At 39.2% G+C, this 23831-nt stretch overlaps 1 protein-coding gene across 3 annotated transcripts in view; it reads left to right on the top strand.

Moving 5' to 3' along the window:
• The first annotated feature begins 497 nt into the window (after nucleotides 1–497).
• The window catches only part of LOC124411794 (acetylcholine receptor subunit alpha-type acr-16-like), a 33802-nt gene continuing 10468 nt past the window's right edge, over nucleotides 498–23831 (top strand). For 2 of the 3 annotated variants that reach the window (XM_046891232.1, XM_046891233.1), the window contains exons 1-4: nucleotides 498–595; nucleotides 4924–5066; nucleotides 15813–15857; nucleotides 19402–19511. In XM_046891232.1, the coding sequence (XP_046747188.1) occupies nucleotides 550–595; nucleotides 4924–5066; nucleotides 15813–15857; nucleotides 19402–19511 (344 nt within the window). In that variant the 5' untranslated portion in view covers nucleotides 498–549. The remainder of the gene's footprint in view (nucleotides 596–4923; nucleotides 5067–15812; nucleotides 15858–19401; nucleotides 19512–23831) is intronic. The other variant, XM_046891234.1, reaches the window with a different exon arrangement.

Below are 23831 nucleotides of genomic sequence, written 5' to 3' on the forward strand. Positions count from 1 at the left end.
TCATCTTCGCCTCAGCTTCGCAGCATCCCTTTTTTTCAAATTGTAATTCAAAATTTAAAGAGAAGAATTACACCGACAATCGTGTTTTGTTTATTGACATATGCATGTGGTCTACCTGCGTGTGTTTGTATACACGTTCTAACGCATATATATATATATATATATCTATATATGTATACATACATGTACACGTATATCCGTAACACCGGGTAGAGCGAATTTCGTAAACGTGTATAGTAATTGAATTTTTTCCCACGTAATTGTTATATCACCACGTGAATAATAATCACAATAATAATAATAATAATAATAATAGCTATAATAAGAATAATAATAATAAATCGTCGTCTTGATGTAACGAAGGTTTTAAACTCCGGAAACGACAACAACAATAATAATAACAATAACAATAATAAAAGTATTAATAATCCTCATAAATGAAAGAACAACGAGAAAAAAACAGTAATAAATAATATTACTTTATTATACGACTAGTTGACGACGACGACGACGAAGGCAAGAAAAAACAGTTGAAAATATACCCGCAAAATGAGATGCTGCATCTTCATGGCTGCCGTCGCCCTGGCTGCAACGGGTAAGTCAATAGTAACCAAAAAACAAAGTATATATATATGCGTATACATAAGTATATGTATACACGTATTTTTATGCATATACCTATATATACATATACTATATTATATTATCACCATGCCAAGCGTTTAATGAGAACGTGTAAGCTTATTACAACAACGAGCTTTCACGATATATAACCATTTCATCATACCTATACATGATCATTCGCCGAATTCATCCAAACATGTTCATGTGATACATATAGCTACATATATATATATTTATATATATATATATATAAACGTATGAAATCATACTTATACGTATATTATATAAATATACATTGTATATATATTATCTTGATGATTATTATATGAAACGATGTTTTTCTGTTTCTTTTTTACCTTCATTGTTTGATCATTGTTTTTTTGTTTTTGAATTAATTTTCTTCGTCATCCGTTTGTCGTTTTGAAAATCACTTCAAAGCGTGGAATCCAGTCGATGAAATTATCTGGGATAACATGGGAAGCGGGTAACATATCGCGGTAAATAATGAGTCGAGATTCGTTTGTTTTAGAAAAATTTCTTTATTTCTGCCTTGAACAGAGTTTTAACTTGTTCTTATAGAAGATTATTTTGAGAGTAAAAATTTTCATCTCAGATGACTTCGCTTTGATGATTCGGCTTTTAGTACAGAAATTTATGGTGATTTTCTTGAGTATAACAAATGTGGGAATTCATTCTTTAGGTTTTTTTTTCCAAAAGACAATCTTGAATTTCCTGCAGGCTTAAAAATTCAACGTTTATATAACGAAGAATTCCTATTGTAATAGTTATTTTCTGCAAGCCAAGAGATCAATGTGTTGAAATAAACGTTAAAATGGATTCTGTGTATTTCGAACGATTTTCAATTCGCACTTGCTGAAATCAACCTCATTAAATCATCGTACATATATGATAGGCGCGCAACAGCGTTCACTGAATCTGTTATCTTCCTATTTTTTGTCTCTCTTTATTCTTTATGTCCGGTGCTATACGAATTTCCTGCAACGAATGGCAGTTTTTATTAAAATAAAAAAAAAAAATACCGGAAATTTGACCTCGCGATCATTTGACACAGAATTATTGCAAGTATGTTGATCTTTCCACATGACTAAACGCTGTCGCGTGCCGAATCGCCGTCGCCTTTAAACGATCAGCATCGCGCCTGCAGTGTGTGTGTGTGTATATATTTATATATACATATACACTCGAATATCATATACATACATATATAGATATATTTATATATATACATATACATGTATAAATATATATAAAACACACTTGTGCCCACCAATTTAAAAACGCCATGATTTAAAATATAACTATAAATACCGAATATCACACGTGTAAATGCAAGGCATAGCTCAATATATCAGTTGTTATATACCTATACATACTATTATTATTATTGTTATTATTATTATTATTATTATTATTATACCTATAATACCACCCATACATATATATATATATATATTAATATAGGTATATCAATATGCTCGAAACAATACTTAGTATATCATAAATTATATAATAATAGGTATATCATTGATATACAACGTCGTTCGATCTTTTCTTTCTGTCGTAGTGAAATTCTATTTTTTATTTTCTTTTTTTTTTTCGTCTTGTCTAAATTCTTTCATACTGAACTCGAACATATATATATATATATATATATATATATATATATATATATACATATTGATATATTCTCAGGTATATTTTATACCTCAGGCATGATCTATCATACATATAATATGTATTATTTATTGAGCATACATTTATTTTTTATTCGAAAATAGTTACACCCATGGTGTAAAGATATAGTTATTTACATACGATATAGGTAGATAAAATTATTTATTCGATACGATGATATAGATATTTTACCGCCATCGTCATTCGCAGCAGCGTGAAAAGCTTGTCGCAGATATTTAATCACACTCGCAATCAGAGGGTTGCAATCTCGATCGTTTTAGTAAAAAAAAAAAAAAAAAAAAAAAAAAAAACGTGAGCAGAAAAAGGTAAATTCCACACTTAGGAACCGCATTATTTATCTAACTGTGTAGTGAGTTGGCGCGAAAATTTCAGTGAAAGCCACGTTTTAAAGTTCGGCGTTCAAATGCATAATACAATAAATAAAACAAGTGACGAGCGTCGGTGGGTAGAAGTTTAAACAGTTTATTCTGATATTTTTTTTACTTCAGCTCTGGTATAGGTATCCAAAAATTCAGATCATTCCAATTTCTACGTATAAGGGTAAAGAAAAAAGGCACTAACTAAGGATTCAAAGTTTAAATTATTACCATTTTTCAAATTTACACTGTGACACAGTTGGCAATACGTGTTGTTAAATCGAATAGTCCGATTTACTGTTACTAAAATATCTTTTAACGGCAATCATGAAAGTTGAGAGGTGTGCCTGCACCGCAAATTAACGATTATTGAAACAAAATGTAGGAGGGGGGAGGTAAGCAGAAAATCGGTGATATATTTGCTACAACAAGGTAGCTTTGTTGCAAGAACGACTTGACACTGATACCTCGAGGCATTTCAGAAACGTGGAGTCCCCGAGTCTCGAGTTCGGGGCTTCAATGATATCGTGTATCGCATATTAGATATTTCCGATCCAGGCGGCCGACGACGAGGTCGGTGTCTATACATAGCGAAAAAAAGGGGGGGGGGGGGGGGGGGGGGGATCAAATTTTGCTAGGCGCGAAAAAATCCCCTGTGTAGGCGTGAAATTTGACGATTTTCCTCGAGAATCGATTCCGATCACGTATACGATCCGTCTGTATTATGCGCGGGATGGGCGTAAATACATGTACATATATATATATATATATTGGATTGTCATGTGAGAACGGTGAAGAGCGAAAGGTGCGTGCGGTTCGTTTGTTTCCAACCGGCGTCTGCCGCATATAAGATCCCCGAATCCTCGTCGTTTTCGGAAAAAGAACCGGCAGGAGTGATCCTACACCCTTAATATTCAGCCCGGCGGATGTCGCGTAGTTTTTCGAGCCACCAACAGCCTAACCTCGAGTAAGAAAAGGAAAAACTGCTGGGAAAAAAGGGGTGAACCAAATCTCGTTCACAGACGTCGTTTCATCTTACGTATCTTATATATTCACACAGTTATTTCATGGAAACGTTCCGTTACTCTTGTAACGCAGGGTAAATTCGCCTGCATTTCGGCAACTGAGGGTACATTTTACCGATCGACATATTTTGTCTCGCGGTTTACGATTGGAGAGAGAATGAAGTTGTCGGCCAATCGCGAACAGCGAGACAAATTCCGATCGGTGAAACGTAGTCTGAGTTGCCGAAATGCAGGCGGATATATGTAAAAGGATGTACACCGCATTGCCCAAATGCAGGCGGATTTACACCATTTCACTAAACTCGGAAACAACCCGATATGCAATTATAATGTACGAAAATGAAAGTCTACCTCGATTTCGACGTTCGTCACTTGTTTCTAATTAATTTTCGTGAACGAAATTAGGACAGATGAAAAGTTTCCTTTTATCGGCGCTATTATTTTATTCCCATATTCTATTCCATCGGAATTCTATAACATATAAAACAGCTTTCTTTCTTTCCGTTTTCTCATCCGACATTATTCATGTACCAGTCAGATGTGGTTCTCTGAGTTCTGTAATTCAGCCGGTACTGGCGCACTGTCAGGATTTTCGCGCAGGATTTATCCTGCAGGTTGTGTAACCCGCACACACATGCGCGCGCGGAGAATCGCTTCGGGCATAGAGCATTGTTTCATATCATACGTACATACAGTAACAGTAGCTATATACGTTTAATATCTTTCTCTCTGCTATTATAATACGGAGGTAGGTATATCAATTTCAGAGGTAAACTCGGGAGTCGGGACTCCTTTATCCGTGGATTTAAATTCTCGCATACGCATACGTGCATTACATATCCGCGTATTTCACGCCGGTTAACATTCCACAATATGGCCGTTACACAAAATCGGCCGTTATCCGCGTGAATAATGATTCGTTGATTAGTTTATCGATTAATCGATTACCAGTGGCTGGTACACGTGATGCGTAATCGTCGAAATTTCGTCGGCATGATACACAATTAATATGAAGACGAGTGTGATTAGCGAAGGACAGAAAAGCTAGTGCGGGAGTATCAGGGGGAGAAATAAAATGAAAAGATACATAGTTTGAGGCGAAAAACTGCAGGGAGGATTGTCGAATGATCGAAATCGCGATTTTGTTAGAGAAGGAGCCGGCTAATTGCATAATCGATGTGACTGTAATAATAATTGGTCAGGGCTGGTAAGTGGCGGTTATCACGAGAAGCAGCTGCTAAACGACCTCCTGGACTCTTACAACGTGCTGGAGCGGCCTGTCGGCAACGAGTCCGAGCCACTTCAGTTGAGCTTCGGTCTTACCCTTATGCAAATTATCGACGTTGTAAGTTTCACATGTCTATAAGAAATAACAAGTTCATTATTCAATTACCTATATACTGTATACCCCCCTCCTCATCCACCCGATCAACTACCCAACCAACCAACCAACCAATCAACCACCACTCGGCTAATCTCACATCTCTCTCTATTATGCTACATAACCACCCGACCATCCACCAACCTCCGTGTCTCGTCTCGTCTAACCTCCCCAAGCGATTATTACATGTGCGCGTGACGCGCATCTGGTCTTACCGAACACGTTTCTTGAATATCCAACAACTCACGTTTCCACCTCGTTCGAGGTTCAAAGTTATTTCGCGGCTGGTGCTTTCAAACCGGGTGAATACACTTGCGTTTGTAATAGTGCTGTACGATTAATCGATTAATCGGCAGCTGCGATTAATCGTTCTTACGATTAATCGATCAATCGAAGTGCATCATAATAATTCAGAAGGTAAAACGTCATATAAATCGAAACTGTCGATTGATCGAGTAAGTGGAAAAACGATCGAAGCGAAAAACTCAACTAATCGAAACTGCCAATTAATCGACTAATCGCAGAGCACTATTTTTCAATCTTGATAGTGTTCTAAATACGCGTTATTGTAGAGTGAAAACAAAATTTGACTGTTCGGTGAAATTCTAGCTGGCTAAATCGTGGTCAAATTTGTTGTGACTAAAACGATTTTGAAACTGATCGAAAATCAGAATTATTAACTGGATTCTCGTCATGCCTATTATTACTTACTAAAACAAAGTAACAAAATTAAAATTGCACAAATAATACCTCCAATTGTTGTTGATAAGAAAAAAAAAAAAAATTTTGTGCTCTTACATTCACGCATAATATACAATCGCTTGGTGAGATTAAGGGCGACTGGACAGTGTGAAGGAAGCGGGTGTTAATTTTCCTACAATAGATAGTCTCTACTTGATACAGGGTAAAGTTGCGTATATCAATAGACAAGGTCGATTAAGTGCTCTCTGGTAAAAAATAAACAAGTGTTTTAAACCCAAGCATCGTGATTGCACACATTCACATCTATAAAATATTTTTGTACAACATACTTTATAGATGCAATACTGAACTGAAACTGACCCAGTATGAAAATTTTCTTTCATCTTGTAATAACCATTATTATTATTTCTCGTGTATTCTGCGGCCCGGGGGGGAGGGGGGTAAAAATTTTCATAAAAAAATCTGTAATAATGATACGAAGACGTTGCCAAAGCGAGATATTTTTGACAAAATGGACAGAGTATACCTGCCTAATGAAATTATTCCGATAAATCTGAATAAACCGTTTACAAAGGTATACATCCACACATACATAGATACATATTTATAGTTACATCGTCACACCTGAACGGTTCAATATAAAATTCACTTCCGGTGCGTAGATGTATCGATATTCTCGAGTTATTGTCACCGTTTTTGCATACCACTTTTCTCCCCCTTTTGTTTAGTCGTAAGTACACGCATAATCTCGCCACACTTGCAGCGTCACGCACACCGGTAGGAGACAAATATTGAGCACCGTTCGGGAGAAGAATGAGAAGAAATGAAGGAGGGGGAGAGAAAAAATTGTATAGTACCTATACATGCACTCGATACGTACACAAAGCGATTACTTCACAGCTTCGCCGAGCCGCGTCAAACCGCGTGCAACTTTATTTCCTTCCCCTTTGTTTATGTGATGGGTACATGGGTTATGTGTATCCATAACGTTATATATACCTCAAATACATATGTATCCACTCATCTTCGCCCTCGGGAATAATATAATATGCGGAGACACGATCGATCTTGTCGATTGAAATGTGATCTACTCCCCCCTGTATACCATACGTATTTACACGTTATGTATCACGAGTAGTAGTATATTATTATACATACAGACACCCTATATAATATAACCTAACCCACCTCTGCTCCGTATTCACCCGTCTATTATACCTGTACATATACAAAATAATATACAATTACCTATATATATATACTATATACATGCATGCCGGGTCGGTGAAAATATTTGAGTAATATCCCATAAACTAGCCGACAAATGTCTCACACCACACGCATATTATTATTATCATCATTATTATCATAATTATTATTATTATCGTTATTATTATATCTATTATTATAAATTTGCTTTCAATTTTCAATAACGTGCCCTAGTAGTAGTTTCTTTTTTTCTTAACTTTCGTTATACGTCATCAAACTGATCTTGTTTCTCTTTCTTGACGATTATATTTTCTCTTAATATTGTATACATATTTTTTTCGATAGACAAAGCTATCTGGCAAAGATGAAGACATTTTTTTTTCAATAAAACGATGTAGAGAATAAAACAACAGAAAAAAAAAAGAAAGAAAGAAAAAAAATTGAAAAAATCGAAAACTGCTATAGAAAGGATCTCAATTTTCGTGCTCGATGGAGTGCGTCACGTTTACCGGATATCGCGTTTCAATCTTACGATGAGAAAAGAACGAAAGTGAAAGAAAGACAGAAAGAGAAAACGAGAGAAAGAGAGGCAAAAGAGGGTAAACAATAAAATTGCTATGATATTAGACGTTAATGGAAAAGGTTCAAACGGGACACCCTGTATATGTTGAAAATTTTGTTGAATTTGTAGCTTGGATGACAGTTTTTTTGTTCTTTCCTTTGTTTTTACCATTTCGTCACATTTTCTTTAACACACACGTATATACCTATATTTTTTAATAGAACCTACGCCGATATATGTTTCCGTATATATATGTATGCTTACGTAGGTGAAATATTCATTTCGATATTTATGCCTTTGAGACGGGAGCACACGTATGTTGTATGCACGTAAATACGTACATACATATGTATACGAACTACATTATACATATTATACATTAAATTAATTATATAGCTATTTCTGTAGTGCGAGCGGTCAGTATTTCTGTATTCTTAATGCCGTTCCTATATACCTATATATACATATATATACTATATATTATATATATATATAATTAAAACACTGATCTTAAAATAACGAAATAAATGATTATCTATAAATTATTCGCCCTGCACGGTAGAGTTTAGAGCTTGCGTGATTATTATGTAGATAACCCTGTATATTATATTAATATACATACATATACATACATACAACGGTACATACTTCATACACATGTATGTATACATATATGTATATATTCTAATTGCAATATATATACATGCGTCTATCTATACCATACATGGTGTGTCTCCGGTATGTGTGTATTAGCTTCTTGTCGGGCAACTATATATACATAGATGTAGACACGATTAGAGCGTAAATCATGTGATATTGTATTTACATACGTACCGATTAATGATTTGTCGCATGAGGTAGTGTCGCTGCTGTCAGCTTATACGTAATACACGTATTTATATTACAGGCAGCTATTTACAATTTACATATACATATTTATTTATATGTATTCCTTTTTTCTTCAACTCTAATTTCATGCTTTATTTATATAAAACTTTTTTCTACCTTTTATAGAATAATCCTAATCGTTGTCTCTGCCTTATATAGAACTGTACTCTTATTGGCGAACGATTTATTACAGCTGCGATATTCCATCATTTACGATCATTATATATTGATCTTGCGGAAAAAAATCCGCGCCAAATTCAGTCACCACAAATTTCTCAGCTCTTGATCTCTTCAAATTAGAGCGCATCAAAGCTCCCACCAATCGTGGCTCGCCCCTAGCGGTGGCGTCTCGAAGCTCGAATGACCGTTATTCTTCGTTCGACGCGAGAACGGCCGTGATTGGTTGAAACTTCGATTCGCTCTTATTTAAAAATTGTTAGACTTCAGAAATTTTCACTGAGGAACCAAAATAATGAACAGAAATTCTTCGTCAACCTTTATTTATACGGTGTACATGTAGTATGAAAAATGTGAGAAAAAAGAAACCGTATCGCGACTTCTTGTGTACTTGCACTTTTTACTCATCCACTGCAGCGAAATAACTGTCTTGTGGGTCTATTTCAGGTAAAATTTCATATTTACAAATGATTATAACAGTCCAAGAAGTCCTCGGGGTCTTAAAATTGCTGTTAATTTTTCTTCTTTTTCTTTCATTCATTGAGCCACATGAATTGTGCCGCGTTCGTGTAGGTTGAAAAAATTCCTCGATTCGTCCGTTGCGAAGTCCGGGGGTGAGACACCGTTTATATTATACTTCTTTTGAATCACGGATGACTGCTTATTATTTCTCAGCGGTAGCTGGCCAAGGCCTGCACAAAGACATCTACGGTAATGAGAGATTCCGCGCTAAAGTCGACAGTCCCATAATTATTATACGACCCCGATTCTTATCATTCCAACTCATACTTACGTACGGACTTTAGAGTTTCGTACACCATTTTTCTTTTCTCACTGAAATGTAGGAGAGTACTAAGACTTCATCATATCGTTAGCCAGTCCTCATTCGCCTTGCAAATCACCACGAATTAACGTCGGCGAACCATTCGAAGCAGGTATCGCATTTTCAAACGAAACCGCGTCGCAGTTCCAACGGCCATTCCAAAGCCACGGACCAATCAGCGATTAATTCCGTGGTTCCCATTCGAAATCCACGATGCCCTCGTTTCGAAATTCATACCACATTCGAATCGTCACAGCTTGACGTGCGGTTCGTAGCCGTTTTTACCTGTAGTGTAAAGTATTGAAAGCTCTTCCAATTGTGCTTTAATATTCAAAAGACAATTATACCTTCTCGTTCGCTATTCGTCTGGGCGATTCATTCCCGCGAATGGCCCGCAGACCGAACTCGATCGATGTGCAGGCTAAAAGTAGTAAAACATTGTTAAAATTCCAACGGTGTTACGGACCACCGCAGAGCCGCTAGTTTATTAACTACCACATCTATTCGACGTCGAGGGTTCGGAGCCGAAGATGAGATGAGTCTGGAGCGAGTGAGTGAGTGAGAGAGAGGAAGAGAGACCAGTGCTAGCCGAGATTTGATGGATATTGGCTTTTCTCCTGTATAACCCACTTGTGCCTCTCTTCGTGTACGAATTCGCAATTTGACCTACTCCGCAACGATACAATTTTCCCTGCGCTCGCGAATTGCGAACGATTTGTCTTAGTGCGTGAAACGCATTGCGGCCATTACCGGCCGTTCTCGATATCAATTTCGCCTAGCATTTATCCATAACTGAGAAACTGTTATCGACTCCAAATTCAAGCCTGACGAGTTTATTTCGTTAATAAAGCTAGTCTCTTGGTTTCATGGTGGAAAAACCATTCCATTATTTTAAACAATTTCGAACGGTCACAAGTGCTGTTGTGAATCTCTTAACTGCAGAAAATTTCGAGTGATTCCAATTCAAATGCTTTTTGCTGGTCTCGAGTGATTCGGAACGTGAAATGTCAAGTCCGATTTGAAATGTTCTGCGTTATAGAAGGACCATTTCAAGAGTGAACAACACCTGGAAAAATGCACAAGGGTGCAAAATTCGTGATAGACTGAAAGCTTTTTTTGTTCTTGCTTTCCGACGAGCAATTTTTTAGGTCCATGGTGTGATTTCGGAGAACACCGTGAATCATTATACCGAAGTACATTTATCGAACGCCAGGGGAGCGTTAATCCCATACCCCGGACCTACTCGAGTCTCTCGAATGTAATCTCGATGTTGCCGGGGGAATTTCGGGGGAGTAACCGAGTTTCCAAAACTTTTTCAAATTAATATTGTCACTCTGAAACTGTCGGTCTGGAATTTAATCACATTCCGCTGTTAGCTAGCTCTGTGCCTATACCCTGCAGTCTGTAACCTGTAATTCGAACAATCTTCGTTCCGAATAGATTATATACCATTTATACGTATACCGATCGCTGGCGTTTATTTGCTGCAGTTTTTTCAAAAACGACGCGCTGCAAGTCTCCAGAGGAAAGCAAACACTCTTCGCCGCAAAAGCGGAAGAAACTGCGCGTGCAAAATCGTCACTTAATTCACACAATGCCTAGACGCTTGCTGCACGTGATGATGAGTAGCGCTGCTCTCAGCGCCTCTTCAGGAGAGAAAGCGAGCGGCACGGTACACTGGTGGCCAATTTTCCAGACTCAAGTTAGCCAATTATCACGCGTATTAACTTAATTACTTTGCTATAGCAACAACGCGTCAGCTCACCCTTAGTCAATTATTAACTTCCTCTGGTTTCTCTCAAATTGGCCACCCTTTTCACTTTAATGCTCGTCTATGTTTTTCGTACAACCTACTTCATGTTTTTCATACTCGAAACGTGATCGCGACCCTCATCCCTCCCGTTCCTTTTTTTTTCTTTCAACTGTTTATATTCGCTAATTCTCATTCGAATTCAAAATGAGAACTTGATTTTGCGATATTTTTTCACAGTAGGTACGAACACCTGCTGATTATCCAAAATCTTGTGTATGTGTTTATGTGTGTGTGTGTTCTACTTTCAGGTTACGTATTCGATAATTCGTCTAGAATTAATTGAAAATACAAACGCGAAGAACGGAGCGGATTACAAATTCTACAATGTGTATTATACAATTTTCATAGATATTTAATTTCAGTATAAAATAAACCCGCGATAATTCTTCGTTGCCCGATTTGTCACCTTATTTTTATTTTTCATTTACCGCAGATTTTAATCAGGTATTGTATATACATGAGTAGGTATAAATATATACCGCGGAAATACGTATGCAATTTTTTAATCTCCTCTCATCGCCTCCGGGTTGAAAAAGAAAAAATTGAATAAAATAAATATGTACGAATAATAACAGGTCTACAAAAAAAAATGCGACAAAAAAGGTAAAAGGGAGACGGAAGGAGAAATAAAAACGCTCTAATTTAGTCCGCCAAGCTCGGTAAACAGCGTAACGATCGCGTTTAAGCTTAGTCGGAAAATTCTGGAATGAGGAGAGTTCGGGCTCGCGTCGGTGACGCAGCGCAGGCTTTGGGCTGTGGCCCGGGTGGATCATTTTGGCGGGAAATTTTGAATCTTCCTCAAGCTCCGTTTCCTCGTTGTTGTTCTTCGCGCGTTCAACGACTTGCTTCCATCTCTAGGGTAGCACAGGCTTATGCGTAGCGTCTAATTACACGCGCACACACACACACACGCACGCACACACACACACACACACACGCACGCACGCACGGTTAAATAACGCCTGCAGGTTGTATAATTGGCCGTAAAGCAGTAAGCAAACGTCGGCTGGGAGCTGGAGGAAAGTGCGACTAGTGCCGACCTCGTGGTACGATTACAGGGATAATTATTTCAACCTGACTGGATTAATTCAACGTAAATTAGCCACGCTCCCGGAAAATGCCCCCTGCAGCCCCAAGAGCTCCCTTGACCCAGGACCCTGCGGGGTTGGTAGGTTAGGCGTTATACCTAATTCCATTAACGCCCGGGCATGCCTGTTTTATTTTACGTAACTCCAGACACTTCCGCAGTGCGTCTGGAGACATGTGTCCTGGTCCAAAATCGCTGGGGAACAAGAAACCAGGGGCGTAACTACCCTCAGAAACGATACGGTTGTCCAAGGAATTATCCTTGCAAATGTGTCAGTTCCATTCGTTTAAAACTTCTCATCCACGCATGAGAATTCGATCATTTTTCATTAATCCGAGGCCTATTCTTATTCCGGAAGTTTTCTGTAAAACTCACTGCTTGGAACGACAGCCAAAGTTAGATTCTGGCTTGGTATTGTTATTTCTGAAAAAATATCCCTATCTTACTGACGCAATCCGCGTGAGATATTTTTTTCAGCAATAGTAGTAGAAATCCGAAATTCAACTTCTGCTGATGCTGAGTGGTGAGTTTTACGGAAAACTTTCGCTTTGTGTCATTCAATTTGTGATTAAAAAAATCGTCAATGTCGATTTCTTATCCCCTTCATCACCGTTGTATGAAAAAAACGGAATTTTATTACTTTCTCTTTCTAATTCGGAAGATTTTTGACCGTGAAACGAAAGACGGGGAACTGGAGGATCCTGTCAGTTTGGAAGGAGTACGGCCCTGGACGAAGGAATACGCTCTGCGACATAGTCCAGGGCTGAGAGGCGCGGCCGCAAAGCGTATACTTACACCCCACACACCCACCGCGTGTGGCCCCGGTTTATGCCGGGTGTATAGCGTGTAACACATTGAGGAAATCCTCCGGAGCGGCAACGGCAGCATGCTCATGCTCTTGGCAGTGGGTATGGATCGTACGTCCAACTTTAATCCGACATGCGGTCTTTCAATTAACTAATGACGCTCGAAACAGACGGATAAACTAGATAAACTTGCCCCGACGGTAGTAGGTTGTTTATGTCAGTGTTTAGGTGCCTTGCTGTCCGCATTTTTTGGCCGTCAAGATACCCTGTGTATAGTTTATTCTACCCGATACTAATTGCGTTGTAATGGCTCATTCTTCTACTCTGCTCGTCGTGGTCTCGGTTCGTCAAGTTATTTTAAAAAATAATTTCCCTTCAAATATCAGACGATAAACAGAAAATGGTGGTTTTTAAGCCTGCGGTTATATTCGTTGAAAGCTGAACAATTTAATGAGCACGAAAAAGACTCTCGGAGAGATGTATTCAAGTTATTCGGTTGTGCATGAAGAGGTACAATTTTGCTCTGAATTAAATCGGGGACGAATTCGTCAGTCGAACCGGGTATTGTATAGAAGTTATTATACTGACATTAATTCGCAGTAATAAAGGACTCAAAATTTTGTCTCACAATTCTGGTTCCCGCTCATTACGCTGCATATAATTGTTTGCATCCGCAGATAGTTTTTTCACCAGGAAAATAATCCTTCTACTCACCCAGATACCGTAGGTGAAAAATTGTCGAAAGATTGACGAAGGTATAAACCGACGAAAATCAACTTGGTTGGAACACCGTATAAAGAAAAATTGTTAATTGAAAATATGAGTAAACAGTAATCACCTGGACAATTTTCATCAACCACGAACTTTATTCTTTAATTCCTCAATGAGAATGACTCGAGATAATATAATCTTTTTGTCCAAATATACAAACAGCAAGGCAAACAGGGTAACATATCCTAATCAGAACGGTGAGCTAATTCTGGTTTCGAGTGGCGTTCGCCCTGCAAACATCACGAGTCATCGGGAAATCGGTTCAAAATGGTGGTACGCAATCGGACGAATGATTAATCGAGGGGCTCCAGACTCCGGCATCCATCAACTGCCTCCACTAGAGCGGCTAAGCAATAGCCAGTAGTTATTTAGCGTGCTGATCAGCCGATCGGCAGGTAGCAGTAATTTCGGTTAATCGTGAGTAAGATACGACTACGAAGTTCATGTTGGCGTCAGATAAAGAGGCAGCTAGTTGGAGTAAGATATAAATTGTGAGTTAATGTCCATCTCAAACGAAGCTAGGTGCTAGTAGTAACCGTGGTTAATCGCGAAAAAGATGCGATCAATAACGAGTTTAGATTCACGTGAAGTAAAGTTAAAGGCTGCTAGTAGTACAAGCCGCTAACCAGCGTAAAACGCAAAGTGCGAGTCGATGATGAGGTCCAGCAAAGAGGCGGCTAGTCGTGAGTCAGACGCCAGTAGCGAGTCCATGTACAGGTCAGACGGAGAAGTGGCTAGTCGTGAGCGTCGCGAGTAAGATGCGAGTAGTGAATCCGTGTTAGGGTCAGGCGGAGAGCAGGCTAATCGGAGTCAGACGCGAGGCGCTAGTCGATGCTGAGGTCAGGCGGAGAGGCGGCTAATCAGAGTCAGACGTGAGTAGCGAGTCCGTGTCGAGGTCAGACGGGGAAGCGGCTAGTCGTGAGCGCCGCGAGTAAGATGCGAGTAGTGACTCCGTGTTAGGGTCAGGCGGAGAGGAGGCTAATCGGAGTCAGACGCGAGTAGTGAGTCCGTGTTGAGGTCGGACGAGCGGACTTGGAAGAAGGCGCGTGGCTGGCGGCGTGGCAGCGATAGGAGCCGCAGTAGTGAAGGAGAGTGCGTGGTCTGGCTGGCATCACGGACCGCTGCCACCACCCCGGGCTCGCTCCACTTATTCGCCTCATCCCTGCGGCAGCGTCTCTGCGCCGTCGTCGCAGCCACCGAGCCTTGACTTGATACTCGACCCAACCTTGCCGCTCACCGTTGTTACGAACGCGATAAAATTGAGCAGATACCGTGTCGTTTGTAACATCACCTCGACCATTTCTTATCACATTACGCCCTGTTGACGTGTCATTAGGCTCGAATTTTAATCAGCCATTTTCAGTGTGATTTATTTTCACTCTTCATACGTATGGAGGATAATTATTCATCACCGTATAAAAAGAAAGTCATCGAAATTGACGGAGTACTTTTTTTAAACCTGCGGAGTGAGCCGCTTTACAAGTCTTTAATTACATTTGTTACTGTTATTATTGTTATTATCACGATTATTTGATAAAAATCAAGAGATGTGGGATTGAGAGTATCAATTTTTCTTTCATGGACCTAAAACAAGGTTATTAGGTTGGAAATTACATTCTTCCTATTTTGAGTAAAGATGCTACTGGTATATACACGTATACATATAGGTATAATGTCTGCATGGGTGTGTTGACTGTAATGTGATTCCGATGAAATTTATTTTCATTAGTTATCAAGTATCACCGCTGTAATAAATTCGTTCACTGATTTGATCTGATGTGAGAATATTATAATAAGCCTGCGCCGTGGCAGAGCTGGTCGACGTTTTAAATTTCAGGGTAATAATAATACATCATCTTATTCATATTTCAGGATGAGAAAAACCAGCTACTGATCACCAATCTTTGGCTAAAATTGGTAAGTGACGCATTTACGAGATACGTGTGTGTGCATATAACTATAGATACGTGTTTTTGTGAAATCATACCGAAAGTTTTTTGTGTAAGTCGCACGTCAACACTGGCACATAGACGGTCGAAACTATATATTGAATATATAAGAATAAAAAATGTAGCTTCGTTTGCCTATCTGGTGGCGTTGAGCGGTGATATTCACAAAAAACTGTAACCTGTTTACTATACGCATTCGACGATTGATTAGTAGACGGAAACAATTGAATATTGAAATAATGATATTGAAACAGAAATTACGGTAATAATACTGACGAACGGTAAATCCAGTAATGCATTTAAATCCTACATGATGTTAAATTCTCATTACAAAACGGCGAGATTTAATTTCGAACGAATCAATCCACGCTGGATATGCTAATTGTAAAATAATTTTCGTCCGGGACGTGAATCAAGGTAGGTATAAGTCGAAAGAAAAAGCATACAATTAGAGTACAGAATAAAATCCAATCATAGTAAAATATAAAAATAAATTAAAGAACAATCGCATCGAAAAAAAGTAAAATTTGAGCAACGATTTGCAGGCAACCGTGATTACAAGAGGTGGTAGAGAAAAAAGGAAAAAGCTGTTGCAAGAAAATAACTAAAATGTCTGATGCAAGATATTAGCGATCGATGAATGGAGGAATGCTAGGAGTGTTACTAGGAGCGATAACTAATCCAGGAATAGCGACAGCGGGGAGGAACGTGGGAATTTCGTCGTGTCTGTACGCGGGTTTGCATAATAATCCGGTTCGATTTACCCCCGCGAATCGCGGAGGTAGGTAACATTGCTGGGGTGAAGTTTGGTGTTGTTGCAAGTTGCCGGCTGGCAGATGCGGAGCTTGCGGAAGCGGAAGGGAATGTCTCCGGGAAACCCGCGTCGTCCGCTCGGCATCAACGGAACTTGGGGCCCGGATGGCGCCGCTCGATAAACCCCAAAAAGTTTCCCTCCTTTCAAGGCCAATGACCGAGCCCTGGCCGAACCTAACCTAACTAAAACGGTAGGAAACGCAAGGCGATGCAGACTTCGAAGCCTCGCAGGAGGAGCGACCCCTGTCAGTGCCAAACACACCATCCGTCACTTGTCCTTTATGCAAACTACTGCCGTAGAAACACTTCGGCAGGGGTCGCGTGATTCATGAATAATCGCCACCTTCATCCCCCCACACGCGGCAAAATTCACGTTATATTATGAACAATTTTTCACCCCCCCCCCCCCCCCCAGCCGCCCTGTTACTGCCTTGAGGTGAGGTTTTGCTAAGCGGTAAGAAACCTCTTTCCGATTAACCGGTTTTCGTATACCCTCGTCTTTCGCAATGTATCAAAATATGCACGGTAGAACCTTACGGCCATTATTCACTTACCCCCGAGTGGAGGAAAAATGGAGACTTTGCGATGTCGTTGGAGCCTTTTTGGGAAGAGTTGGTTCACCGAAATTTCATACTTTCTTGGTATTTTATCACGAGGCAATCGTCAATTGAGTTCTTATCGAATTGTATCATTCAATCCTGTTCAAAAACATAAAAATGGAAAGTACTGGAATTATTGAGAAAAGTCTAGATTTCACTACACTGGGTCGAACCGTTTCGTAATCTTCGAAGGTCTGGTAGATTCTTACAATTTTACTCTACGATCGCGCATTTCATTCGGTTCGCTTATACAACTTTTTTTATCACGCCGGAATTGTTGAATATTTATTTTCACACCGTTGAACCGATATTGATTATAATCCTGAAATGAAAATGAGTGATTGTAGTGCGAAATTCAACGATTTTATGTTAGATATTTAGCTACCCCAAAGCGATTTGAAACCGAGCATCGATATCTAAACTTTTCTTTACAATTTCATTACCTTTTATTTTCCATACTTCGTCAATATAATAATTTGATAAATACTCACTGCACGATTATTTTGTAATTAAACTAATGAAAAACATCAATTACTGGCCACCCAACCTCGTTAATGAGAAAGATAAACAATAGTCTTATTCAATTTCAACAAAATTTCAACTCTGGCCAACATTTCAGTCCAACTTCCCAGCAATCTCGAGTCATAAAGCCTCTCAACGCACCTTGACATTTGATGCCGTGTAATAAATTTTAATTGAACAAATTATCACTGCAAAAAGGCGAGTTCGATACTTGATTAAAAATTGAGTGTCTTTGAAGTTATCGCGTCAATTTTTAACGAGATTTTCTTCGGGAAGTGTAACTCGAGGTTCCTGCATAATTAGATTTCTGAGACTTTATACTTTTTCTCCAAATGTCACAGTTTATTTTTTTCTTCCCTCTGTTCAATATAACGGAAAAGAATCTCCACAAGAAGAAAAACTGCAAAAAGATTCTTACAATGAAGTCGAATTTTCGTTTAAACAAGTTTCGAACATTCCATCACTAATCATATCATCGTCCATTCGTATCACCGCCTTTATTCAATTTCCTCAATCGCCTGCACGAACCTCGCGTGATTTGAATGCCAGGGGGTGTGAAAGAGATGAAAAAGAAACCGAAATAAGAAAACCGAGAAAAATGAAGGGAAAAATTTCAACCAAGTGTTTCTACCTTTCCGGTTCAGTATAGGGCTACAGATGATCGCATTTATCTCTCGAGGTACGGATTTGGTCTGAGCTATCTCTGCCGGAGGGGGAAAAGAAGGGAGGGGGTGGGTGTACCTAAAAGTCGTACAGAACTGTTGGAAATGGAAAAAGATCGGAGTATGGGAAATACGTGTGAGTGAATGTGTGTAGTTAGTATATACATGAGCACGCTTATCCAGCAGCTACCCTCTATCTTTGAAAGGGAAGGATTATTGCGTCCTTCCACGATTGAAGATTTTCTGGCTGTAGAGAGTTTCCTCCCCGGATCCCGCGTCGATTTATCGGTCCGCTCAACAACGCTCGACCAATCAGAAACAAAGTAATACGGTACTTCGCTCCGAGAGGCTGGTTTTCTGCTGCTGTCTAAAAACCGTGACGACATATAAGAGGGAACCAAAGGGGATGAAAATGGAAATGAAACGGGACTGAAACGCGTGTAATCCTAAAAGTAACTAAAAACGCGTTGTTCGAAGCCTCGATTAACCGAATTGAAAAATACAAAACGATACCTAAACCTCGCTGTAATTATTTTTTCCTAAAAGTCAGAAAAAATACTACAAAATTCAACCCCTTCGGTCATCTAAAAAACTTCCATGTTCTAGCCTTATCGAGTAACAAATTTCGGCCAGAATCTTTGAATTTCGATTTTACATCCGCCATATTGGATCCGCTATCTTGCCTCCGCCATCTTGGATTTAGAAATTTTCAAATTCTAACGTCGAATTCTTGATCAGTGACCCTAAAAATCACCAAATGAAAAAATTCAGGCCAAAATATTGAGTTGAAAAATGAGAGACTGAAAGGAATATCATTGGCCAGAACTTCGCCTTATTTTATGAACCCGGTTCGAATGAATTCTCCCGATTTTTATTAGCTCAGGTGCGATTATCGTGGGTGTGAAATTTGTTTCAGGAATGGAACGACGTGAACATGAGGTGGAACGTGTCCAAGTACGGCGGCGTTCGGGACCTGCGGATTCCTCCTCATCGTCTCTGGAAGCCGGACGTCCTGATGTACAACAGGTGAATAATACCGTTTTTACCACCCCTACTAGCCACTCGCCACTCGCCACTCAACCCTTCGCCAGCTCTCACGTGTGAAATTATCAACCCTAATACAACCCTGGAGTAAAAACTTAGCGCATCAAAGTTCCGGTTGGGTTCAAGGAGTCGTGACCCCTGATTTAACCCCCTATTATCCAGTTTCGATGCGCTTTTCACAGCTGTCAGAAGCGAGTTGTCGACTGGGGGAGAACAGATTTGATAAAATCGGGGTTGGATTGGAACCAATGAATCAATTCCGTTGAATCTTATTAACAGAATGTGATTTCTTTGACACATGAAATATGAATCGATTCAAACGGTCAATATTCTTCGTTATTTCATTGACTGTTTCAACCAATTTTACATCAGAAATGAGACACGATTTATCAAAAAGTTGGACTAACCGTGTTGCAGGGATTTTGGAAATGGAATAAAAGAGGCAATAAATTTTTCAGTCTTGAATTAATTTTCTTATTCCAACGAGATTATAATTCCTTTGATTCAAAGTCAACTTGACTCGAGGCCAAGTTCTGGCATCTATGTAGTCAAATTTTCAATTCCAACGGTATCTAGACCGGATGTATTCTTAATCCTGTCAATTAGGGGGATAATTCTGGCGTATCCAAAAGAGGCCTCGTAGCAGCAGGTCGAGGGTAGGCGGATGATTATATCGTTGGCAAATGAATTATAACGAAGAGACGAGAGGGGTTGTTATCCACAATACGTCGTACGTATATATATATATATACTTACACACATATATATATACGTGTATGCACACACAATCCGCGGCAGTATTTGTTCAGCGAATTTGGCGCTGCGGGTATACAGGTTTTGGGACCCCGTTTAAAAAGTAATGCCCTCAATTAGCGGGGCGGAATTCTGGGTCATCGTTGCTGGGTATCCGAGGCCGTAGACGTATGGCAAGTTTGCATAGCTCCGCGGCTAATTAATACGGCATAAATAATATCGTTTGAGAAATTGGCAACGGCGGAGCCCGTTCGCAGGACGAAATTAGCCTCGCTATACGGTTCTGTGCGAATGTATATATGTATGTGTATATCCATAAGCGCGCGATTCGCGTGGTCAGGTCAGGACGCGGTGATGCAGGACGACTGCTGGTGCATGCATGCAGCATGCTGGAGCCGAAGATTTGGACCTCAGCCAAAAGCAATATGCATTATCCATTACATATTTGAATTTCGGACAAAGCAGATTAAATCCCCGTTTATGCCAAAATACATTACATTACATCCCGTCCAGCCCTTCATGCATGTCAAATCACGAAGGGTTATAGAAACATGCAGACTCGGCTCAGCTTTCACGGGATAAAATGAGCCCGAAATACAGATTTTTTTTTAGATACTTTTCAATGCCAGGAAAAGGAAGAGTTTGTTGGTCTGTCCGATAAATCTTCCGCGATGATCTCGAAAATAGTCGAGTGAAAAATCTGAAAGTGACAGGTCTTGTAGCTGAATGCAGAAGGTTTGAAAGAAAAATGAAGAAAACGTTTATACAGTTTTTTTTAATGTATATATATACATATATATATACAAACTAGAAAAAATATAATCGTTTGTTTAGAGAAAGTAATCAAGAAAAAAACGTATCGGTTTATCGGTTGAACATTGAGAATCGATTAATTTCCGGTAGAACCGGAAGTTCGTATTAAACGGAACATGGCAATTGTTCATGCCCACCATTTGATTGCAAAATCCTGTAAGTTTCAAATTTTTTCATCGATTTGTTTCCGAGATCATCGCGAGAGTTTGTCGGATAAGCCGACATTTTTCGAAAAATCTGTTTTTCGGGTTCGAGGGATTCGAAAACGTAAAGTTCATGGTGTTCAAAATTCATTGAAATTAGAAAAAGTGATTTTCGACCAAAACCAATAGTTCTCTTACGTCACCAAAGATGATATAAAGTAGTAAGTCATTCGAAGCATATCGAGAATTGTGATGCAAACTTTCAAATCTATGAATTTATTGCGAAACGTTGATGTAGGAAAAACTTTCATCCTGTACTTTCCATCCTGTATCAACCCAAAGTGTTCTCTAAAATTCTCTCTTCAACCCATCAACAAAACACTATTATGAATCTGGAATTTCAAGCTTTTTGCATCATTTTTTCAATAACAACTTTCATCGGTTATTTTTATCTTTTAAACACGGTACCCGGAGTTTATTTATAATCTGCAACCTGTATGCTCACACACGTGTGTATCGCCTAACGTGACACTAATTGAGAGGATGCTGGATGATGGAAAAAGGGAACGATATGCGTACGAAAATAGATTAAGTTTAACGATTGATAACTTGATCGATATGTGCCTTCCTGTTTTTAACTTTTCTTTTCTTTTTTTTTTTTTTTTAAGAAAATAGTCACCGCCATTTTCTTTTGCCATTTTACTTTGGCATGAAAACGACAATCGATCAAACATGGAACCTTTTCAATCATTGCAAAAAGTGCCTGGCGACACAAATTTAAAGTTAAAAAGCGATATCGAGGATATTGTTATTACCGTACAGTTCATAACTGTAAACACCAAAACACTGCACCGTAAGATTGCAAAAATATAAATAGAGACGAAATTGGATGAACAAAATTAATCATCTGAATATACAGGGGAGGGTCGAGCACGACGGCCACCCTAATCCGGTTATTACTTTTTGTGGCTTTTTACCATCAAATTAATTTATTTTTCTTCTACTTTGAATAAATTCACTGAAATTTTACCAATACTCCAAAAAAAAATTTTTTCTTTTTTTCTAGTGCACGACAGTCCCCTCTAAAAAAGGGTAAAAAAAAAAAAAAAAAAAAATTTGAAGACAATTTATTTTTATTTTCAAAGGTCCGTTTTTCCCTAGTATATGATAAATAGGCCTGAAATAGCCCATTTGGATGAATACTCTAAATTTACAACAATGTAAAAAGAAGAAAAACAAAATTTGGACCCAATTTTTTTGGGTACCCCATAAGGCCCCAGACAACTGACATTGGCATAAAAATAAGTAAATCCATGAAATTTACGATAATTTGGGAGAAAAGAAACAAAAAATTTTTGGCCAAATTTTTTAGGGGGGCCCCACCCTCACCTACATCGTCTACGAGACTCTGATATCGGCGTTGGAATCCTACACGTATAATGTATATGTTCTACGTTAGTATACCTTTGCGAATTTCTCGGAGCTTTTTGTTTTTCGCGTTCCTTTGTTCTTTTTCTCGTTCTTTCGGGACGTGCAGCTCGCTTGGAAGGTAGGGGGGTAGGTTCGTGGGTACACAGAAAATCGATCCTACGGCAGTGAAAACCGGGTAGAAGGGGTAATGCGGAGGCGAAGGTGGCGGGATGTGTGCCTTCGGAACTGTTCGCCTCATGAGCTTTCGAACGACGGTGCTGATTATCGGCCGATGCCTTTTTTCATTTCGTTATTGCAACGCGCCAGGAGGACGTGATCCGCGTACCTTGCGCCGATGCGCGAATGCAAGAAACCGCCCCGCGTCTTTACTTCCGGATCCTGCTGCACCAACGCCCTCCATGCTCGACAGGAAATGAAACCACCCTCCGTGGTTCGCCTTTCGACTTTACGCCACGTGCCGTTTACTCTGCCCTCCTAAATCTCGGCTATCTCGATCCGTCCTCGGAGCTTTCGAGCCACTGGAGTTTCCGTTAAATGCCGAAGTAGATTGGTTTATATAAGGGGCATTCCGCGCCAACTCGGTAAACGGTTGTTGCTGTTGCTGTTGTTGACGTTTTTTAATTTCACCAAGGATTTTTTCTACGTTAGTACGATCCCTGAAAAGCTTTCAGAGAAATGTACAAACTATTTTTCAATCACTCGTCTTTTAGCCTGTGATTTTTTATACATATCTCAAAAACATCCAAATTCATTTTTATGAATCAAGAAAAAATAAACCATTTCGTTTTCGATATGAAACATTTTCTCGCAAGATTAGCAGTTGGACATCGTTTTTTCTATTTTCATGCCTGTTAAAAATTACACGATTCGTATTCAAAATTTTGAAAAATTCTCGGTGAAATTCAAAAGGAAACCATCTGCAACCTATTTTCGATTTTCTCAAAACGCGCATGCAGTCAGTTCTTTGCTTATCCTCACATCCATTCGTGATACTTGATGCAGTGAAACTCGACTTAGGGATGAACGAAACTTCATCGCTGTCTGACACCAGAAGTTGGAAGAAGAGAAGAAACCGTCTAAAAATTCTCCAATTATCGAAACGAATCCAAGCAAACTAGAGCAACACAAGATAAGACATCAATAATTCTGATAAAAGATTTTG

This window comes from Diprion similis, chromosome 10, assembly GCF_021155765.1.
Source record: "Diprion similis isolate iyDipSimi1 chromosome 10, iyDipSimi1.1, whole genome shotgun sequence".
Taxonomy (NCBI): domain Eukaryota; kingdom Metazoa; phylum Arthropoda; class Insecta; order Hymenoptera; family Diprionidae; genus Diprion; species Diprion similis.